Here is a 23,950-nt window from a genome sequence, read left to right on the forward strand (position 1 = left end):
TGTATACCCTGGGGTATTGTGTATTCATGAAGTTATCAAATGAGCAAACAGGAGGAGAAATTACTCACAGACTTCCATCCGTGTCCTGGGTGCATTGCCCCGACCTCGTAGCTTGGGGTGAGGCAACGACTTTAAAATTGCAGAAAAGACAAGCACTCTTGAAGGGAACATTTTCAGAGCGAAAAACAATGTTTTATTTCACATTACTAAAAGCAATGCATTTCGTATCAACAGATACGTAGTCATAGGCTAGTGAAAACAATCACTAGCCTATGACTACGTATCTGTTTATACGAAACTTGTCAGATTTTAGTAATGTGAAATAAAACATTGTTTTTAGCTCTGAACATGTTCCCTTCAGGAGTGCTTGTCTTTTCTGCTATTTTGAGCTGTAGTTTTTTTCTAATGCCAAATGCATTAAAGTAGTTTTTTCTTGCACTAAATCTATCAGAGTCAATGGACATTTTTTCTTGAGTTTTTTCTTGAACAAAATGCAATGATGAATGGATGTTTTCTCAAAAAACTGGACCTTTTCCCCAAAGAACAAAAACTATGGCTAAATTCTAGTGCAGATTCACCAAACATGTAAATGTTCACAAAGCTGTGAATTTTGCATTAACTAATCAGAATATTTCTTTCCTTTCCTAGCCTTAAGCGAATTGCTGTTCCTATAGGTAAGTTGAAATATTCAGCTAACAATACTTATCATTTAATTACAATGAATTTTCTATGAATTATAACTTTTACTAATGTACAGTATGTTCTGAATACTTGTTACAACACTAAGGGGTAGATTTATCAAGGATCAAATTTCGAGGGTTAAAAAACCCTCGAAGTAAAATCCTTCGAATTCGAATATCGAATTCAAAGGATTTTAGCGCAAAAGCTTCGATCGAACGGTTGAATAAAAATCGTTCGATTGAACTACGAAATCATTCGAATCGAACGATTTTAACGAATTTAAGCAATCGGTAGAATGATTTTTATTCGTTCAAAAAATCGTTCGAGTCGTTCGAGTCTTTCGATTTGATCGAATTCGATCGAATTTGACCATTTCGATGGTCGAAGTACCAAAAAATTACTTCGAAATTCGAATATTTTTGCATTCAAACTATTCACTCGAGCTTAGTAAATCTGCCCCTAAATCATACATTTAGTAGTAAGTTAAAATATGATTTTTTCTGATACATGTTAATATGTAGGGAAACATGCTAAGTAATAACATACATTTCCTCATCTGCTATTAACAACACTGCATATATTGTTTAAATTAAGGATATTAGTTACATCCAGGAAACATGTCAGGCCAAATGAAACTATGCCCTGTAGACCTATGGTTTGTGGATTAGTGGAAACCTAATAGGATTAACTAAACACCATTGAACTTTTTGTGTTTGACCTATTCTCCACTGCCCTTTTCCTCCTTACAAGTCCCCATTTCTTGGCCCTGACATGATCTCAAGAAGAATGGCCTTAATTGCCTGTCACGATTTACCACAAAAAGGCAAATGTTTTGTCTAAAGCAAATATGCCAAATACGCCAAATACAGCATTTCTATGTGATGTCTGATGGTCACTGCTAAAATCAGTGAGCAGAGAGTTTCTCTTTCAAGTGATGATAGGAAATTTAGGGCACCGTAGCGATAAGCAAAAATTTTTGCCGTGGAAATTATGCCCTTAGACTAATGGGTGAAAAAAATGTGTCATGGGTCAAACATTTGTCAGTTCCAAGCCAATTTGGAGAAACCGCACTCCTCACAAACCCAAGCAGAGTTTCCTGGTGCTCGGTGGTAGGGGAATCGGCAACCGCCCAGCCAAGGTACGTAGAAGGATCACCGGCATCTGCATAATTAAATGCAGTGCATTTAATAAAATTGCAAGGGCTTACCCTGCTCAACCAAACTCCTGTGTGCCGGTGATTCTTCTACGTATCAAACATTTGTCACACAATTTGTTGAGTGTCAAAAAAGTTTTTTCGCCCATAGACTTTAATGCATTTTGGCGAATTTACACTGTTTCGCAAATTTTTGGTGAACCGAAACAGGTCAGATTCGCCCATCACTAAGGGGCAGATTTATTAAGGGTCAAATTAAAAATTTTCACAATTTTTTTAGGTCAAAACTCTCAAATTCGAATTGTGAATTATGCAAACTCGATTTGAGTTTTTATTCAAATTTCGAGATTTGTCATTCTCTGGACCTTTAAGAACTTGAATTCAAAGTCAATGGGAGACATCCAGGGACCAATTTGGACATGTTAGTAGCCATCCTGACGGAGCAAAAACTCGAATCGAGTTTAGTCGAAATCGATTTGTGTTTTCGAGTCGATAAAAGTTTTAGATATCTGATTTTTTTTTTATAAATAACCCCCCAATCGAATTTCAAGTATATTCAAATTCCTTTTATTATTTTGAGGTAGCCAGCATACACAAAGTTTCATGAGGCTATCGTCCCTTTCCTCGAGTTTCACTGTAATACATGCTATAGGAACTACATGTTTCATAGAAGTAGTAAGCCAACTTAACAGAACATATTCAGTATTCAACTTAATAGAACATATTTCATACATATCAGGTGTTTTCATTCACAGAGCAGTACTGTCAGTAGTCAGGCTGCAGAGCAAGGTGCAGAACACAATGTCAGTGGGTGAAAGCCAACCCTGTCCTTACTTCCTGCTATAAGTCATATGGTGAGCACAGGGCCCTGTTGAGAACTCTGGCCACTAGTGATCTCACCTTGCATTTAGAGTACAGAGACCTGCAGATATTTTCCGACATGCAGCACTGGGTGCAAAGTACAAAAAAGTGGGGGATTGATTCTGTTTTGTGCACTTTGTATCTTGCCCTGCATGTAGTAAATTACTCCTTATATGAATATGATTGACTGACTTTCTGATTCCTTTTTTAAACTTAGTTGTGCTTCTTTGCACTTTACTTTTGTTTTTACATGAAGCATTTAACCCCTACCCACGTATACATTACTTAAAGGGATAGTGTTATCATGTTATTTCCTCATACTTTAGAATGGCCATTTAATAAGGCAAGTTCAGATATACAGGTATGGGATCACTTATCCAGAAAGCTCTGAATTTATAGAAAGGCCACCCACCATAAAAAATATTATATTATCATATTAAACATGATTTCCATTTTCTCTGTAATAATAACAACACAGTAGCTTGTTCTTGGTGGTAACTAAGCTGTATACATCCATATTTGTGTCAAAATAATTCTATTGAGTTTATTGAATGATATTTAGCAGAAGGTATGGAGATCCAAAAAATGGAAAGATCCCTTATCTGGAAAACCCCAAGTCCAAAGCATTCTAGATAATATATTCCATTCCTGTATATGTATTTAGAACATTATCTAGTAGAATTAAGTCAAACATTGTACCTATATGGGAAAAGTCTATGAAGATTCTCATTTATCCAGGTCATGATATACAGTATCTAGTAGAAATCAGTCAAAAGCAACTGGATATATAGGGGGTTATTTACTAAAATCCAAATGCAAAAAACACGAAAAATTTGTGATTTTTTTTTATAAAATCACAAATTTTTCAGAATTTATTAAACCCCAAGAATGTGCGCTAGGTTTCTGCAATACCCCAAAGTTTTCTGAGTTTTCTGGTGAAAATTCCAAAAAAATCTTGAAAATCGGATGAAAAAATCGTGAATATATGTTTTTTTTTACAGCAGATTAAATTTTATGGAAAATGTAATAAAAAATAATCGTAAAAAAAACCCCAAGCGGATTTGTTTGGAGTTTGTAGCAAAAAATATTGAAATAAATCGCACATATATAAATATAAATAACCTCCATAGAGTTTTCTTGAAACCGTTTCACCACTCATCTGAGTGGCTTCTTCAGCCCTTCTAGCTAACTCCTCAGGACAAGACTCAGCATTTTATCTACATCTCAAAGAAACAGGACACTTCTTTTAGGACAGCAATGTGCACATCTTGGATAAAGAGGATTGTGGATTTGAAAGAGGTGTGAAAGAGGCCATTTATGCCAAACTGGAAAACCATCCCTGAACTGATGAGGGGGCCAATTGCCATCAATCACCTACAATGCTGCTTTGACATCCTTCACAAACAATTCATACTTCCAGTCATGTACAGTAAAAGATTTACAACTGCCTCAATGCAAATTATGATACCATTGTGACTGGAATCACACTTCCACACTCTTCAGCCAACACCTAACTGAAGTTCAATGGAACCATTGTGATTGGATGTCTGTGACTTTGCTACTGTCAAGATTTTAAATGCCTGGGAATTCCCTACCACTTCAGTTGAACTGAAGAAGCCACTTGGATGAAACGTTTTCAAGAAAACTCTGTGTCCAGTTGTCTTAATTCTACTAGGTACTGTATATCATGAGCTGGATAGATGAGAATCTTCATAGACACGTAGTTAGAAGTTTATTAAATATGTCTCTTCCACTCATGGCTATATAGACCCCATACTCTAAGTAGCAATTAACATCAATGTTAATTGGGTAATGACACAAGGCAGTTTCTTCTGATTTTACCTTAAAAAATGAATCCACAGTTCCTGAAATATGAACCTTCCATTCTGCATGATTCTTTAGGGGCAAGTATGCTGCATCTATTGATATAATTGTAAATGAGTCCTAATAACCCAAGTAAATATCTAGAATTTCTCAAAAACAAAACAGCTTTATACAATACAGTATCCTACCTTAGATTTTTGAATCCTTTGGGTCATTTCCGATCAAAAAACAGTATTTTATCTACATCATTGATAATCTTTAGGAATAAGTCAAGCATAACCCAGGAACATTTTTTATAGATCTCTACTATCCACTTACTAAAATGCACACATAGTTAAAAAGAGATAACTATACACAATTAAAATCCAATTATAGCCAGAATGCTTTTAAATAAATTGCATGCTCCATTCACTTAAAATGCAAATTAAGTATACTTTTGGTCTAAAGTTTTAGTGTGCAATTCATTTGTAACCTTTTTAGTTGGCAGATGACCTCACCTGCACTGGGGACATTAGAATCTGTACTTCAAATCATAGGACAAAATATACAGTATAAGGTTGCTTACATATTTACATTTAAGAACAACAACTAAATTATTATATAAACTAGAAGTAATATCCTAGTCCAAGTATCTGGGAACATATCTTTCCCTATCACTAAAAGCCCCTTTGCTTCTGTCCCTCTGTCCTAGTACACTCATTAAAGGAACAGTAACACCAAAAACTGAAAGTGTTTTAAAGTAATGAAAATATCATGTACTGTTGCCCTGCACTGGTAAAAATGATCTGTTTGCTTCAGAAACACTACTATAGTTCATATAAACAAGCTGCTGTGGAGCAATGGCGGAAATTGAAAAACGGCTATATGGCACAGGAAAACTAATGGATAAAAGATAACACCATTAGTCAGACAGAGCTTATCTGCTATCTGCTGTGTAACTTCAGCTTTTTCTCCTTTGAATGGCTGCCCCCATTGCTACACAGCAGCTTATTTATATAAACAATAGTAGTGTTTCTTAATCAAACACACCAGTTTTACCAGTGCAGGGCAATAGTACATTATATTTTCATTACTCTAAAACACTTTTATTTTTTGATGTTAATGTTCCTTTAAATTTACCTGTACATATATCACACTGGGATTATGTAAACCATAAGAATTTTTTTTTCATTAGTATTTAGAAATGTTAGGCCATATTTTTAAATAATAATAACAACACCACAGTCTTTCTGTTACTGAACAAGCTATTGATGAGCAAAACTGTTATGCTTTTTATGTTATGCCAAAAAATTTGCTAAAGCACAGACAAAAATCACCAAATGGCAACATTTCACTAAATGTATTGGAATCAATGGCTTTTTTGGCAGTGTACTTTTGCAAATGCATTGGAGTCAATGGGTGTTTTTTCTTGTGCCAAATGCATTGAAGTCAATAGGCATTTTTTTTCTCATACCAAATGCACTGAAGTCAATGGGTGTTTTTCTTACACCAAATGCATTGGATTCAATGGGTGTTTTTATCACTTAGCATGTTTTCATTATATATATTGAGCTCCAGTGAGAAAGAAAATAGTAAACTTTTGGTGTATGGCAAGAGATGAGCAGCATTGTGATGATTGTCATAGATGATTGTTATGATCTTTAACTTACTGTGCAAATGCAACAAGGTGCTGCCTGTGCTGGCACATAGACTTCTCCCCATATCACACCCTACCCATTCTCTAACTTGCACATATCTGCGTTGTATCCAATGTATCCTTTGAGGGTAATTTTTCCATTAGTGAAATGATAGCTTGACAAAGAAACAGTATGCTCTGAAATATTACCATTTACATTTGTAAATATTATTCTGCTCACATCCAATTTGATGCTGCTGGACTTTTCGGTAATATATATCCTGTTTATGCATGAATGTTTTCCTTGAAGCAAAACACCTGTTTTTTTTTGGAGTTTGTTTGCAATAAACCCTAGAGTATTCAGACATCTTTTATCTGTATTGTGTTCAAAGGAATGTCTTTTACAAAACCCTGCAAAATTAAAAAAAAGAAAAACAATATCTTGGAATAAAAATAGCATGCTTCCTACTGTGCCACATGCAAGTAATGCACATACTTTCTGTCTACCCAAGAGCTGCTCTTGCACGTGGGGTTACTCTCCCTATATTTATGTTGTGTGCAACTAAATTAAGGATAACATTGGTATAGAAAGCACAAACAATGTTTAGCACTTTCATTACAAGGTGGACAGATTGCTTGTGGCCCCACACAAAGAATTGCAGCAGAAGACCAGAGTGTACTAGCAAGGCTGAAGTTTCATGAAAAGCAGTCAGACATGATTGTGTTGGGTTAGTTTATATGCATGCTTAATAGTGAACAGACAGTGACAACATTGAATCATTAGTGGTATAAGGAAGTTTGAGGGGGTTATTTATTAAAGCTTGAATTGCAAGATTTTTTTCACTAGAAAACTTGAATTTTAGAGGAAAGAAATTAGGTTTCTTTCGAGATGTAATATGCCCCTAAACTGCAAAACACCAGAATCCAAAAAATCTCAGACCTGTTGAGACAATATAAGGCAATAGGAGAGGCAATAGGAGAGGTACTTATCCAAATTTGAAGTTATTGTGGTCTGTGCTAGGTTTAGCGTTAAAATCCAACCTTTTAGTGGTTTTTCAGGCAAAAAATCTAAAAAATCTAGCCCGAAAAATTGGTACGATTCAAGTTTTCACTCGATTTTATCGAGTTTTTTCATGATCCGATCAAATTGAATTTTTCTATTAATAAATACACTAAAATTTCCCATGGAAGTTCGGTCAAGCTTTTTTTTTAATTAATATTATGAGTTAAAAATCGTATTTTAGTAAATGACTCCCTGAATCATCATTGCACAAAAACAAAAGCAAATAAAAGTGCACAGAATGAGTTGAATTTACGTTTCATTACACAATAATTCAACAACTCATACAAGATCAGATATACACAACTGTATTTATATAAAGCACATAGAAGTTGAGATCTAGCCATTCTAGACCTGACAGACAATGTAACCAGAGCTGACCATTTATGTTATATAGAGATCTATAAAGATATTTAGCAGAATACGAGGCATATAATGAGTCAGCAGAATCTCAAGTCAGGGAACAACATGGGTTTTTTTTCTTTGTATTTATTTGACTGATTCTATCAGGAATTTCAGATCAATATAAAATCTTTATCAGGTTCACTATTGCTGTAATTAACAGAAGAATGTGTGTTAAATTTAAAGTCCTCCATACACTTGCAAATTTGCTTTTTTTCTGTTCACATACATATTATGATGGACAGCACATTGACACACTCTGTCTTGTACTGTAGCTCTGCATTTTAATCCAGGGCAATATCTGCAAGGAGTTCATACATTTTCTCTGTATTTGTGTGGATTACCTCTGGTTTTACACTCCAAAAACATACAGGCAGGTTAATTTTGATAAAAGTGACCATAGTGTGTGTGAATGTGATAGGGACCACAGATTGTAATCTTCAATAGTAAATACTCTTTGTAAGAGCACTGTGAAATATGTTGGCACTATATAAAGAAAACACAATAATAATACTACTACTACTAATAATAATAATATTAAAAAGTATAATACTATGTAACAAACGTTCAAACAAAATGATGTGAGAAAAATATGTGGTAGCAACCCATTTGACAAACCCCACTGAAAAGCATGGGATGAAATATATTTTATGAAGAATGGTAGATCTATAGTTTGGCTCAATCAAGTAAATCTATTTACTTCAATGATGAAGTGATATTTGAACTATTAGCCCTTATTGTACAGAAAGGGAATATTTATCACAGCTGTCCATGGTACATAATGTGCTGAGTACTATATAGGTAGTGATGTTGAGAACTAGTTGAAGCAAAATAGCAGGGAAAAAAAGTACAATTGACTAAAATTGATGTCTGATGGTGCTAAAAAAATATCTGGTTGTGTGACAACACAACATTGCTTGAACTATATCATTATTTCGCATGCAAGCATTGTGTGAATTTTTTATGTGAAGTGGTTGTTCTCTGTTGAGATCCCGCTGTTTTGGTATGTCAGACAAATGCATTTCATTTTAAGTGTAGTAATTTCCCTTAGAAATGTATCCTTCTGCTGTCAAATTTGACATAATGGGCATTTTAAACACATTTATTTTAGTACCATATTTCTTTTCAATTTAGTCATTTTGGGTAAAAATCAGAAAAACTGACAATTTAGCAATATTGGAAAAGTATAAAGTAAAACAAAAATAACATCACAGCAGCAAAGCTAAACTATAATACCATCAATTCTTCAAAAAAGAGTGGTGTTATTTATTAAAGAGGAAAGCTACATATATCTACCAAAATCAACGACATACCGTATATACTCGTGTATAAGCCGACCCGTGTATAAGCCGAGGTACCTAATTTTACCTACAAAAACTGGGAAAACTTATTGACTCGCGTATAAGCCTAGGGTGAGAAATGCAGCCGCTACTGGTAAGTTTCAATAATCATGTCACGCCTCCACACACCATGCCTACTTACACATTTAGTACTGAGGCTGCTATATTAAATATGAAAGGTGGGAGAGTACATGAGTACCGGTAATGTAAAATAAATATTTTTTTTTATACTATTCAAATATTTTGGCTCCTGGGTATTTTAGTCTTGTACATTAAACTTTGCAGTAGGCAAATTGTTAAAACAAAAACTACATTTCCCAACATACATTGGGAAATATTTAGCACATTAGGGCAAGGAAAAATTTCAGCTGGTTTCCAAGCAGCCAAAGGCCCAAAAAGTAGCCCAAATCCGTACCTTGACTAGTTTGTGCTTTCAAAACCCGCCTGGGCTTTAAATTACTAGCCTAATTTGGCTGGAAAACAGACAACATGGCAACCCTGGAGTAAAATACCCAGCATGCCATGCCAGCCCCGTTAGTCTAACTTGCACCCCTTGTGGTCAGTGCAGGTACTACAGGCAGCACATTACTGAGTCCCTCTAATTGCCCTGTTGCACAGTACCCAGCCACTGTCTGGATAACCCAGAAAAACAAGCCCGGGCTGCTCACGGATTACGGGGAACTTACCACTTTCAGGTCGAGCACCCCATCCTTCGCCTCCTGCAGCAGCGACACAAACTTACTAGTGAGCAGCCCAAGGCTCTTCTCGTGCCGGCTGGACGCTCCCGCTGCTTCCGCCATGGTATCCACCGACCGCAACTTAACTCGGGGCGGGCCCTTAAGCCCGCCCCCCAACTCGGCAAGTGATAACGAGGAAACTCGGTGAGACACGCGGCCCGCCCCCCTCCCTGACTCTCTCCTCCTCCGACACCACTAGCAGCAGCACGCCTTGCAGGGAGCGCGCACCGCGGGCACACACACTCCCTAGCCTGGGAGTCAGGGGCGGCAGCCAGGCAGCAGTCAGCAAGAGAGGGAAGGCGCAGGCGCAGCCATCAGCACGGAAGAGGCACGGAAGAGGCACGCGCATCAAATAGGTAATTTTTTTTAACTGACCCGCGTATAAGCCGAGGCAGCATTTTTCAGCTTATTTTGGGAGCTGAAAAACTCGGCTTATACGCGAGTATATACGGTACTACTGAAATCAGTCTTCTTCCATTCAAGACCGCAATGCCAACAATGCCTGCAATGTTTTGTGATATAGATACCCAAGAAGACGAATCACAGAAACTTGCATTGTGGGAACTGGTATCTTGGCTGTAAGAAAGAGAGGAATACTGTTACATTATTTCATTCTGTCATGTAACCAGGACAAGCAGCGGAAGGTATGGGAATGGACAGAAAGTTCATCCATTTAACGGATTCATGGATTTTTTTTTAGTTACGATTTTGCAATTTTATCATCAGAATAAAATAAAATATAAACTGGCAAGTTACATACCTCAGTCAGTTTTTACATTGAAAATGTTTTTTTCTTTTACTATTAATATTAAATCAAAACCCAATAAGGTAACTGGTCCATTGCTATAAAGCAAAATATGCAAAAACTGCTTGAGGCACAACTGTCTCGCAGAATGTACTTTCTTATTTTTAAAATAAATGTGTATGGGTATTATATTTAGAACTGCAATTTAGTAATATATGAAAATGGCTAATGGTTCTTCATTACTTTTGTTAAAGTATCCAGTTGAGTCGGACTTGTTGTCTAGACTGGATTGAATGTGAAATGAATATTTCAGCAGAGTGATTTGAAACATTCTTCTTCATGGGCTCATAATGGAAGGTCACGCAGCCCAACTCTTCTGTGGATTCTGTGAGCAAACTAATGGAACACTGCCTGAATTGATGGCAAATGTAAATTTTAAATGTTCAGTACGTGAAAGCTTAGCAGCAGTATTTTTGTACCAAAAAGGTTATTTTCACAAAGAAAATAGTATAGGTTTGATGGCTATAGCCCTGTAGTTATGGCAGCAGCCTTCACTAACTTTATTGCATGAAATATAATCTTTTTAATGTGTCCCACCTGTGTGTGTGGTTGAGAAATCACGTATCATTTTGCTGATTAGATTTCATACCTTTTTACATTTAAGAGCCAAAGGCAGACATATTGCCACATTGGTTGATTAGGGGAGCACATGAACCAGCATACACAGTATACCTGAGGATTAAAAAGGTGTTTATGCAAGATGCAACTATGTAAGAAAATTACTGTGTTTTTAGCTACAAGCCTGTCAGTTTGTGTTTTGTCTTGAACCGACATAGCTCAGTTGCACTAATTGTGGGCAGGGATACAAGTGCTAATTGTATGGTACTCTAATTTAGTTTGTGAATGTTGTTGTGTTTCTGTATATACAGAAAGCTTTAGATTTAGCTGTTTATTGTTGAGCTTTGTAACTATTACTCTATATGGGGCAAAATTACTAAAAGTCGAATTTTCGCCTTGGAAGGCTCTGCCACACTTCGCACAACTTCATCAGACGTTAATTCATAAAGTTTTGCCTCGGCAGATGAATGCTTTTGTCAGTACGGACATTTCTAAATGAATTTTCGCTAGCATTTCTTTCTTCCTAGTGAAACTTCGTTAACATACTTGCCCTTATGTCAATTGAAATATGGCGGGTACATACAGGTCATTTATATGTTTTTATTAGTGAGTATAGGTGAAATTGCTTGAAGTTGCCACTTATTATTAAAAATGTCCAAGGAAACAAAATTAAGACAAAAGAGATCCTCTACTGGCCTAGACATGAGCTCACCCTAAAACAATTGTGGAATGAGCTTCAAATGGTTAAACATTTTTTTAAAAATACATATATTTAACAGTTACAACTTTTAAACATAATCTCACATTAAAATATGAAAAAATGCATTTTTGTCTTTTTTATGACTTTTTTTGGCATTCATTATATGATGTAGCTTCAGCTTATCAATTTGGCAGGTATAACCTGGCAAAACAGACTCTGGCCAAAAAGGGTAACCGACTGGAAAGTTGCTCACCTGGCGAAACGGTCAAATCTTCTCTAGTGCTGAGCTTTTTCGATAGTGAATTATTCTCTATGCCTTTTAGCAAATTGGCGATGTCCCTGCAAATTGTCATTTTGGCGAATTTTCCCTAGAAAAGTCCACTTTGACCTTTAGTAAATTTGCCCCTATGGGGGCAAATTTAAAAAAGGGTGAAGAGCCCATCACATGATAAAAGTAAAGCATAAGCTTTATATTTGAAGAATGCTATAGTTACAGATGCACACAAACAATTTGCTATTAGATGAAAATCCAAAGATAAGAAAGGCAAAAGTAGAGAACGATTTCACAGAAGGCCACCAAAGAATTAAAAGTGGCTCTGTATAAAAACTCATTAAACCATTTTACACAATTGTGAAAAGATTTGAGATCAAAATATATATATATATATATATATATATATATATATATATATATATATATATATATATATATATTAACCAACAAAAAGGATCCGCACTCTCAGGTCTTAAATATAGTATAAAAAAATGTTTTATTGTTCAATGCGAGACTCGCATTGAACAATAAAACATTTTTTTATACTATATTTAAGACCTGAGAGTGCGGATCCTTTTTGTTGGTTACTATTTGAATTTTGAGACTGTACCCAGGCAATTTAAACCGTATTTCGTGAGTGCTGGCTATTCTATGGACTATATATATATATATATATATATATATATATATATATATATATATATATATATATATATATATATATATATATATAAGCGAGAGAGAGAGAAAGAGAGAGAGAGCGACACATCTAAACCTGCTCATAGGGCAAAGTAACATCTTTGGGTGAGTAAACACTTTCATAGAAGTTTACCAGAGTACATTATTTAAGGTCATTAATAATGAAAGAAAGCTAACCTGACCTGCTGTATAGGTGGTAATTGTCTTATTAATGAAAGCCTTCTATGTTCAACCGAAATCAATAAAACCCTGACAAAGACAGTGAGGGAGATTCATTGAACTGTGAAGCAGCTATTGAAGCAGTTTTTGACCAGATAATTTCACTGATACCATGAACAGCTTTATTATTACATCTGTCTTGTTTTGTTTATCTGGTCAAGTCTGAATTGCTGCTTGGGGACTGATATTTCTTGGTTTCTTTGTTCCAGATAAAATAAATATGTTTTGGCATATTGAATGTATATATATATATAAATAAATAAAAATATATATATACATGGTTTGCCCGTGTGGGTTGATCTATGTTGGTGAAACCACTCAGAAAGTTAGAGATAGGTTTTCCCAGCATAGATCAACCATCAAGGTTAAAAATAGATCTTTACCTGTATCAAGACATTGCATAGATATGGGACACACATCAGTTTAGGGCATATTCCCCCACCCAAACGAGGGGGTGATCGTAGTTTAATTTTAAAAAGAACTGAGGTCCAGTGGATTGACAGGTTGAAAACATTAACCCCTAAAGGATTAAATTGAGATTTTGACTTGCACTTATTTTTATGAAGGTTTTCCCATGTGAGTTGTAATTGTAGACATATATGTTGTGTTATACTTCGATACATCTGCTATTAGAATCATACTATTGTAACTGATCTGATGTTGCTATGTAATAATGCTCATGGTTACTAAGGGGCAGTAGATGTATCCGCTTCCATGTACACGCGATATCTTGAGATACGCGTGTCCATGGCAACCGACTACATCACTTCCGTCTTTATGCGATAATACGATCCAAGAAATGGATGCCTCTGTATGTTATACTCTGTGGCAGAGCCGTGCTTGAGAAAGGGAACGAGATGTTCCCGAAACGTCGCTATGTATCGACTCTGAACAGAATTCTGAATAGATAAGTTGGCTGTAACTTACACATGCTTTTACTGCATTTGAAATAAATGCTACGTTTTATTGAACATGAGTGCGACCCTGTTGGGATATTTATATATATATATATATATATATATATATATATATATATATATATATATATATATATATATATATAGTTAGTTTTGGTTATTAAGAAAAAAGATAATTTCTACTTAAAAAAAATGCCAATATGTTAGAAGAAGAATCCTACCCCAAAAAAAGTGGCTCAATATGTATGAGGAAACATCAAATCTCTGGAAAATCTTATAATATTATTGTATAGAGAAATGCCTACAACATTGTAAAGTAACTCAACTGTTTCTTTCATACACACATGCCTCAAAAAGGTCCCAATTCCTCAACACCAATAAATCAAGATGATATTCACTTACATTAAAATTAACATTTATAAAACTAAAATGAAAAAAACACAACTATTTTCAAGCTTTAAAGAATTTCCAGCAAGAGAGGCAGGTTTTACCTCTAACAACCATGTAACCTTTGTATTGACCACTGTTGATTTTGCACCATAAGTATTCCACCTCCATGTAGATATATAAACCATTAACTGTAGCTTTTGTACAGCTAATGAAGTATCTTATAAACAAACGAGAATCTGTCAAAATATAAATAAGACAGCTAATCTATAAAGTGCTTACCTCAAAGTAGGCAGCAATATTCCCAAGGTTTTGTAGAACACCGCTCCAAGAACATACACTGTGGATTCATCAAGATCTGCATGGAAATAATCAAGCTTATTCAACTGAAAATATCTTTCTAAAAAATGGAATTTCATGTCATATTATACAGAGTGGGAACAATTTGTGGGAAATACTTGTTTTTTAATATTTTGTGTCATGGATTAAGGGGTAGATTTATTAGGTTGAGTTGTATTTAAAGCAAAAAATGGCCTTTCAAGGGTATTTTTCAGTCAAAACAGGTTAAAAAAAAAAAAACTAGAATTTTTCAGGGTTAAAAATAAAACCCATGTTTTAATTGAACCATTTGAAAATGTTAATAGCTTTTATGATGTTCAAGTTTTTTCTTGGTGGGTTTCTCTCAAAAACTCAATTAATTATAGAAAATTCAGTTCATTAGAGTTTTTGGGTTGTTCAACTCAAATTTGCTGATTCAATTTTTTTCCATTCAAGTGTTTTCTTAAATCAGAAACAATTTGAGTTGTGAGTTCAATTGAGGTATAAAAAACTTTACAAAGCTCTAAAATTCGACCTTTGATAAATAATGCCCTAAGTATGATGTTTTAGGACAACACCAGTCTGGCATTATGCTCGCCATGTTCTTCATAGTAATGATAGAGATCATCTCTTTGCATTTGAACTCATTGTTAATTAAAAAGCAATTGTATGCAGGATGCAGTAATATGTGCCAGTGAATTGATTTAATTAATAATACTTTTTGTGTGAAAACATTTTATTCATTATATTAGCCTTTTCATTTTTCTTTGCACAATTGTTATATTCAGGGCCATGAGTGTGAAACACTAGAAAACAATCTGGTACAGCATGCTACTTATCTGCCCAGAATCGTATTCGAAAACCCAGCATAGCTGATAATAACAACATTAGCTGTCTATTCAAGCCCACTGTCTATTGTCTACATTGTAACCAAGCATTTCCATTTTTTCACCTATGCATTCTATTTCCCTGCATTATTCACAAAATATTAAATGGAGAGCTCACTCTATTCATTTTGATGTATTTTGTTTGTGATTTTTGACCTAAAGATATGTGACAAACAAATTTGCCAGGTTTCTCCAAAATGTATTGTGAAAAAAAATTAAAATAACATTAAAATGTTATTCTTGAACCAATAAATTTATTTTTGTTGTTGTAATAGTGGCATGTAGGCAGCCATCTTATGTCCTGTTGCCTGGTCATGTGCTTTCAGAAAGAGCCATCACTTCACTATGGAACTGTGTGGAACTTTAAGACAGGCAGTAGGACTTGGATTTTTACCATTGAGTGCTCTTCTTATATCTACTAGGGAGCTTTTATCTTGTTACATTCCCATTGTCCTGTTAAAAGGCTGCTGGGGGGGTAAAGGAAGTGGGGTTATATCACTTCAGCTGCAGTGCAGCAGTAAAGAGTGACTGAAATTTATCAGAGCACAAGTCACATGACTGAGGACACCCTGGAAACTGACATATTTAGCCCAATGTCAGATTTCCCAAAAAAAAAAAAATCTCTTTGCTCTTTTGAAAAATGGATTTCAATGTAGGATTCTGCCAGAGAAGTATTATTAACAGATGATTTTTTTTTTTTTTCGTATGGCAGCATCCCTTTAAGCATGGTGAGTCTCTAATTGTATGGGCAATCATCTTGTGGAACTAATTTGATTTTACAATTGTTCTCAATGTTCTCAATGCAAATTAAGCCCCATATGATACAAACACAATGTTCCCATATTGTATGATATTAATATCTTAAAACAGGATACTTCTAAAATTCAAGAGAGGAGGTAAATTAACAGAATGCAGTCAAATACGCCATGGCCCCCCACAGTCATCATCTTTTATGGGAAGCTCTGAAACAGTATGAGGTAAACCGATACCTCCTACTTTCTTCAAAGAACTGGAGAGTTTTTAAAGTAATTTTTAGGGTTAGGAAGGCAGTGTGAAAAGTTCCAAATACCAGCACAATTATTTTTTTGCACTTTTTGCACTCCCTTTCTGGTATTAGAATTGCCACATGTTTCTGTACTCTTGTTCAGAGGACAGAGACCTGTGGCTGCCCCAATAAATACAGTGCTACCTGCGTTTAGCAGCAGTGGTGCATTCATGAAAGGTGGGAAGAGGAGGCGCCTAGACAAAGATGGGTATGACACTAAGGTTTTTTAAATAATGACATTAACCACAAACAAAGTACTTGAAGAGCTTTATAATGGTGCAAAATTATCTGAAGTGTCAAATTCATTTAAACTACATGGTACCTTTTACCACTGGGTTTTTATCTTGTTATTATCAGGAAAATTATCAAAAATATTTCAAATTTCAAACCATTAATTATCAGTTATAAAGTGTTATATGAGGAGAAATACCTGATGGTATAGGAGTGAAGATACTTTTCGGTATAACCACTTTGTCTTCAGAGTTCCTTGCCCAGTCCACCATGCCTTTCCTGCCTCTCATAGGAAAACTGATATCTGATAGTACCGAAGAAGCAGGGAGCTTCTGAATGCTAGCCACTGGAAAGAGAAAAATCACACCATAAGCAATGTTGCATATTATTTAGTATAAACTTACATTTCTGTATGCAATTAGCTTTATATTGACATGGACCTCTGGGATGCAGCTTTGTTTCTCATTGTTACTCAAACTATGAAAGAGTAATAATAATAATTGTATAAGGAACTGAGAAATAATGATACAAGGATACCTTTAGATTTAAAGGCCACATTGGCAATGGGTTAAAACAATTGAGGTGGTTCAATGAAGAACCCCACGACTAAAGGTGCATAAATCAGTAGCGATTGAGTCATTTCAATAAACCTTTATAAATGAGTTTTTACTGGGGATCCTAAAAAGAAATAAAATCTACCACTTATAAATTCTGACCATGTTATGCCATCTGAATGTTTCTCTTTTTGCCAAGTGAGTAAAATTAGATTGTTCAATGTTATTTTCATTTTATGGTTGCTGGTATTCTGTAATTTACTCTTATGTACTATAGATTTCTCCAATGCATTGCAGCAAAACATGTTTAAGACTACATACACATGCTTGGAAACACAAATGAAAAATTTATGTATGAGCATATATGACTTTTTAACCTGTTACAATGTGTTTACAATGCATTTGCTAATTGTTATGCATTTCATGCACATTTAATTATACTCTGTTTATTAGCAATCAAATATACATTTATAACCACTCTGATAATTTATGGAAGAGCACATGTTCAGAAGTGTCATAAATGCATATAAAACATTGTACTTGTGTTTGTTCCATAATTCTACCAGCCCCAATATTAATTCTGAATTTGCATGAAATGCTAGAAAATTATCCATGCAGTTTTTAGAAAAAAAAATCTGAAAAAATACACAAAGTATTGGACATAAAATGTATTTAAGGTTCATGGAAATTAGAACCTGTGTATAGGCCCAAGCACATGAAATAAGAACGTGTGTATAAGCCCTCAGATCTATTCAGCAGCAAAGAGGTTAAATCCTACAGGCTCTTATACAAATGCTAGTTCAGTATATTGCATCTAGAAATACCATGGTAACAAGCTGTTCAATTCAAGTAAATTACAACATCAGCTCACCAATGTTCTTTATCACCATGGGAGCAACTACGTTCTGCAAAAGCATTCTGGGACAAAGTATATTTGTTTAAAATAATGCAATGTCCTCCTCCTGTAATAAGACTATGGGGGATTGAGGGAATCATTTTTGGTAAGCCCTTTATTAAGAACTTTACTTTGGGATGTGCTTATTAATTCACGGAAAACTGGCATTTCCCTTGCTATTTCTTTAATTCCTAAGACGAAGGCTTGATTCCATGGCAACTGGTACATTACATTCATAGCATATTATAGTATTGCATACTTCAGCAGCCTCGCTCACAATCAACGTACTGTAGTTTTGAAGGATTCTGCACAAGTAAACAACATTTTACAGTAAAACTGAATTCATTTATTTTGATTAATAAAATAAATATATATTTTAATGAATTGCAATATTTGCACTGTGTGTCACTAGGCATTTTTCCTCAACAAATTCAGAGGTATAAAAGTATAAAATAGTATTGTAAAATGAGAGTGGCAGTTGGGGCACACTGAAAAGCTGAATGACTTTAACCTGACTGTGTGACCTGTGTGGGTTAAGTAAACAAATAGAAACTGAGAAACTAGAGTGTTCTAGATTACTTGTTGTGATTTAGCATTTTTCTTCCTTGGAACCTCTGACAAGACACAAATCCCTGTATTTCTGACACAAGCATCAGAAGTATAGTTGCCTTAAATCTAAGACAAGCGTGGAGAATGAAGATATATATCCAGTTAATCAAATGTAAACTTTGCTACCCTCTGAACAAAACACAGAATAGACATAGTTATACAGGTATGGGAACAGTTATCCAGAAACCCATAATCCAGAAAGTTCTGAGTTACGGAAAGGCTGCCTTTCATAGACGTCATTATAATCAAATAATCCAAATATCTACAAAGGATTTCCTTTCTCTCTGAAATAATAAAACAGTATCTTGTACAAATGTCTTTTTTCCACAAATCTCTAACAATTTGTGTTTTTTTCTATATTTTTGTTAAACACCAAATTTTCTAGATTTATTAAGTGTAAAAACCACTTAAAAACTCTAATAATATAATTTACCAGGTAAAAGATGTTGACATCCTATCGAAGTCAGTGGGAGCTGCGCATATTCTGTTGGGCCATTTTTTGCTAAGAATTGTCAGAAAAACTCTTTTTTTTTAGAGGTTTTAGAAGTGCTTTTTAAATTGGAATCTTTTAATAAATTTCATGACTTTCATGGTTGTAGAGAAAGTAAGTTTAGTCATGATTTCAAAAACCTCTAAAACCACTAAAATTAGGCCTCTACGATTCAAATATTAAACTGCATGATTTGCCACATCTTACACTAACCCTTCCTCATTTCAGTTGACTTTTTGTTAATAATAATCTATGGTGCCTGCCCAAAATTATTAGCCTCTCATGCCCGATAAAGCTTTTTCAAACCCTGACTCGATTTTTTTTTTCATTGATCCTCACAACTTACAATGTGTATTCCTTTTTAAACGTTAACAAAATCCTGGTGAGCATGAGAACCCAACAAAAACAGAAATTTTCAGCCTAAGGTTAACAATGTAATCATGTAAACAATTGGGGGAACTTCTTGAAAATCCAGATAGAGTGGCTTCTTTTATTGCAATGAATTTAAATGAAATCCATTTACATTCAGTGGCTTGTAGCAAGCTACATTTATTAGCTAATTTAACAAATAACAAAAAACTGCCAAATGAAAATAACAAAAATGCAGAAAGACAGAAAGCAGTAGTAAAGGAGCAAAGGTGAGAGAAGAAATCTGAGGGTCAGGTATTTTAAATAAGGATATTGTACCTAGTATAGCTCACTTATGTTCTTTAGGGCATTGTGTCGTAATAACTCACTTCACCTCATCTGATTTTGCTACCATAGCTTCTTTATAATGAAGAAAAGCTGGGGTCGTTGTTTCCAGTAACACTTATTAGAGAAATTGATGGAAGGCAATAGGTTTTGAACTTATTACAAATAGTGTAGATAAAACACTCACTGCTCTTCAATAAAGGCACCTAGAGCAAATTTTAACCTTACCGGATACAGTAGCCTAACCGGATACAGTCTTTCTTGTTTCATATGACAATGCCACATGGGTTGCATTTGTGGAAAACAATTTAAGTTAATGAACTATCCACTACTGAAAGCCAACAATAAGCAAGCCAATCAATGTCACCTCTGCTTAAAACAAAAAGAAAAAGCTATAGCAAGAAAAATATTGGCTTCTGGTGTTTTTTTAAATTTGTTTACAAATGGAAAAAAAGGTAATATACACCAGTAATTTAAAAACTTCACCAAAAACAACAAGAAATTGCAAAAAAAAAAAATAGATACCTCAGCAATTAAAGCAAGATAACATACTGGAAAGATAAATCAGTAAATGGTTTAAAATCTCTTGTTACATTTTGACAAGAATCCACAAAACAGTGATCTAGTAATATCTAATTCTATTCAGATTAGTAAGTAATTGATGCAAGAAAAGCATTTACCCAAAAACCTAGCAAAGGAGTTATTTGGTATAGATACGAGCAAACTATTTAAAAAATTGGGATTCATGGATTGGTGTTTACATTTTAAACATTGAGTTTTTGACTTATTTTCAGCCATACTATGAATGTGAAAAGTTTCAATGGTAGTTTGTGAAATAGGTTGATAGTTTGCCTAAACCAGTACATAGAGCAGTGAAAATAACTGATTCAATCATTTCTAATTAGGCTACAATTTGGCTACAATTTTTCAGTGCATTCTTCAAAGCCATGCTAAGTCTCAACACCTACATTTGTAGTTCATCCACAATATTTAGGTTTATTTATGGTTTACTTTTGGTTTACTTTTGCTATACAGTACTACATGTTGACAAAATGTCAAAAAAAAAATATGTCATTTTAGATGATAATAAAATATCTGGCTCACATCCCTTTTATGTTTCAGGAAAGGACATAATTTAAAAAAGTCAAAGAAATATATGAAAAAAAAATCACTTTGGAATAACAGAAGCAATAACTCACCAAGCTTATTGCAATTGCAAATACACTGCCTGATACTGAAGATCCATACATCACTCCCCAACAATTCCATGTATGCCTATACAGTAATTATTCTGGCTGTTGTGGGGGACTTCTGTAACATTCATTACACTGCAATTTTCTATTACTATTTAATGGAACCGTAACTTAAATTCCATTGGGGCCATCAAAGCTATTTGTTTTTAAAAATGAATTCAATTTATTTCCCAAGAGGGAGTTTCCTGCAAATGAGGGAGTCTTTCCGACTTTTATATTTCTCATTTACCAAAATCAATGCTCTCTAGATAATGCTACATAGATTAATGTACACTTAAAACACAAATGCATTGAAAAACATTTAAAAAAGAAAAAAACATATAAATATTGGTAGCATCCTATCTGTAAAGTTTTTTAAGCCAAGCCCTGCACATTGCATGGTTTTTTAAAAAAACGTTACATTCCTTTTACAAAACCCCATGTTTGAAGAATGCAGAACTATGAATCTACCCTGTGAAAAAAAAGCCTTCACAAAGAATATAATCTCAGATCTGTCACGTTTTTGGCAAGATAATGAATAGTCTCACAATACAATCACAAATGTATTAATCAGATCTCTCAAATGACACATGAACTCACTTGGGTACTTTACAAAATCCTCCTATGGTTTCATCAATGCTATAGGCCAGCATTGTACATTGAGCTTACTAAAGCCTAACTTTTTACCCATGAGCAATATTCTGGTGTAAAAAGAGTTGTGGAGCAACACAAGCATGAAAAAAGTCCCTGGGGATACCAAGAAAGAGCTGGGATTAGCTACTTGGTGGCCCCTACAGTTTGTTGACTGGCAGCATACAGGAGGCTCTATTTGGCAACACACCTGGTTTTTATGCAACCAGAACTTGCCTCCAAGCCTAAAAAATAAGCACCTTGTTTGAGGCAACTTTGAGCAACATCCAAAGGGTTGGTGAGCAACATGTTGCTCACAAGCCACCAATTGGGAATAGAGACTGAGCAAATCAGTTTGTACTGCCCCTTGACAGCTGTATAGACTCCTGCAACTGCCACTGCTAATTATTAACCAGGACTAGTAACATGACATACAGGTACAGTAGCCATAGCCACCCTGTAGCCATAACCTGAAAGTTCAGCTCTCACTTACTGCAAAAATTTAAAAAGAATCTGTAATAAACACATAAAATGGTCATAATTCAATTTACAAACATATTCAGAACTATTGGCAGGTTCCAGAACCAAAACAATATAGATGCTACTTGAGAGAAATAACAGAAATGTGGTTTAGCTCATGATCCACACTGATTGAAGACTTGGAATCATTGATTTTCTCACCTCTAGTGATGTCAAAATGCTAATAGTAAACATTGATCATTATTAAAGCCCAATGTACTTTAAAAGGTTATTATAACAGAATAAGTTCCATTACTTAGTAATGCATTTTCATGTACCCCTTTGAACTGTTAAAAAAGAAAAACGAAATGTTATTATGATAGGAAATAAGTATAATGAGCTAGATTATTTGCATGCTAATTAGTTGGAAATACTGTAAGTGCATCCTTGCAGTGGCAAATTATATGTGCCAATGCAAACACCAGGGTTCATCCCAGCTCCTGCAAAGTAACTGGAATAGGGATTAATTACAATAATGCCACTACAAGCATGGAGGCTGCTCAGGTTGCACAGCTCATGTGCTTTAAGAATGACAGCTAATAAGCAAAGCTATTTCTTTTTGGTGAGACTAGCAGAAAAGAAAAAAAAATAAGAGAAGAAAGTCAATATCAAATAAATGCCCATGGGTCCAGAATGAGTTAGTGACTGGCAGAAGGCATCGGAGACACTCATAATTGTGAAAGAACAGAGCTTGGTTATTTCCCAGGTTAACATCCTGTGACCTTTATCAAGACAAATGCAAAATTACTGACTGACCTACTGAACCATTATGGACTTCAGTGGAATTAAGTTTGTATGTTTATTTCTTTAAAATAATGCAATGTACTTTCTCTTTATACACACACAAGCTCCTATGGCACACCACACAAAAATTGATCAGCACCAGCCTTATTTTTTCACAATTTTAAGCATCATCACACCAAGGAAATTGAAAACTTTGAAAAATACCACAAAGTTGCCACAATGTGCAAATCTCTGCACCACGTCACCCATTTGCTCTTTCTTCTGTTATTAAGCACATATATGTCTAGTTAAGAATACAGTATCTGTGCAGGGTTTCATAGCTAAACTGTAGCAGGGTTAATGAATAAAGTGTTGCACAGGACTAACATAAGGTATGTAATGAACTGCCCCAGGGCACACTGGTACTGTCTAGAACATTTAGAAGATCATGCCCCAAGACAAGAGCATGCCCCTTGCTAGACAAATATCCAGAAGAGAAAATTAACTTGATTTTAGCAACTTCAAACAACTTTGAACCCTAAACCTAAAAAGTCACCAGAATGCATAAGAATTTTCTGGAGAATTACACAGGTATGGGACCTGTTATCCAGAATGCTCGGGACCTGAGGTTTTCCGGATAACGGATCTTTCCATAATTTGGGTCTTCATGCCTTAAGTCTACTAGAAATTAATATAAACATTAAATAAACCCAATAGGCTGGTTTTGCTTCCAATAAGGATGAATTATATCTTAGTTTGGATCAAGTACAATGTACTGTTTTAATATTACAGAGAAAAAGGTAATCATTTTTAAAAAATTTGGATTATTTGGATAAAATGGAGTCTATTAGGAGCTTTCTGGATATTGGGTTTCCGGATAAGGGATCCTATA

At 34.8% G+C, this 23,950-nt stretch overlaps 1 protein-coding gene across 5 annotated transcripts in view; it reads right to left on the reverse strand.

Annotated features, from left to right (window-relative positions):
- LOC108716926 (adhesion G protein-coupled receptor B3) overlaps positions 1 to 23,950 on the reverse strand; it is a 490,100-nt gene that overhangs the window by 185,975 nt on the left and 280,175 nt on the right. For all 5 annotated transcript variants that reach the window (XM_018263507.2, XM_041563155.1, XM_041563156.1 and 2 more), the window contains 2 exons: positions 16,913 to 17,059; positions 14,515 to 14,590 (listed from right to left, as the gene is read on the reverse strand). In XM_018263507.2, the coding sequence (XP_018118996.2) occupies positions 14,515 to 14,590; positions 16,913 to 17,059 (223 nt within the window). The remainder of the gene's footprint in view (positions 1 to 14,514; positions 14,591 to 16,912; positions 17,060 to 23,950) is intronic.

The sequence above is a fragment of the Xenopus laevis genome, chromosome 5L (assembly GCF_017654675.1).
Source record: "Xenopus laevis strain J_2021 chromosome 5L, Xenopus_laevis_v10.1, whole genome shotgun sequence".
In the NCBI taxonomy this organism is placed as follows: domain Eukaryota; kingdom Metazoa; phylum Chordata; class Amphibia; order Anura; family Pipidae; genus Xenopus; species Xenopus laevis.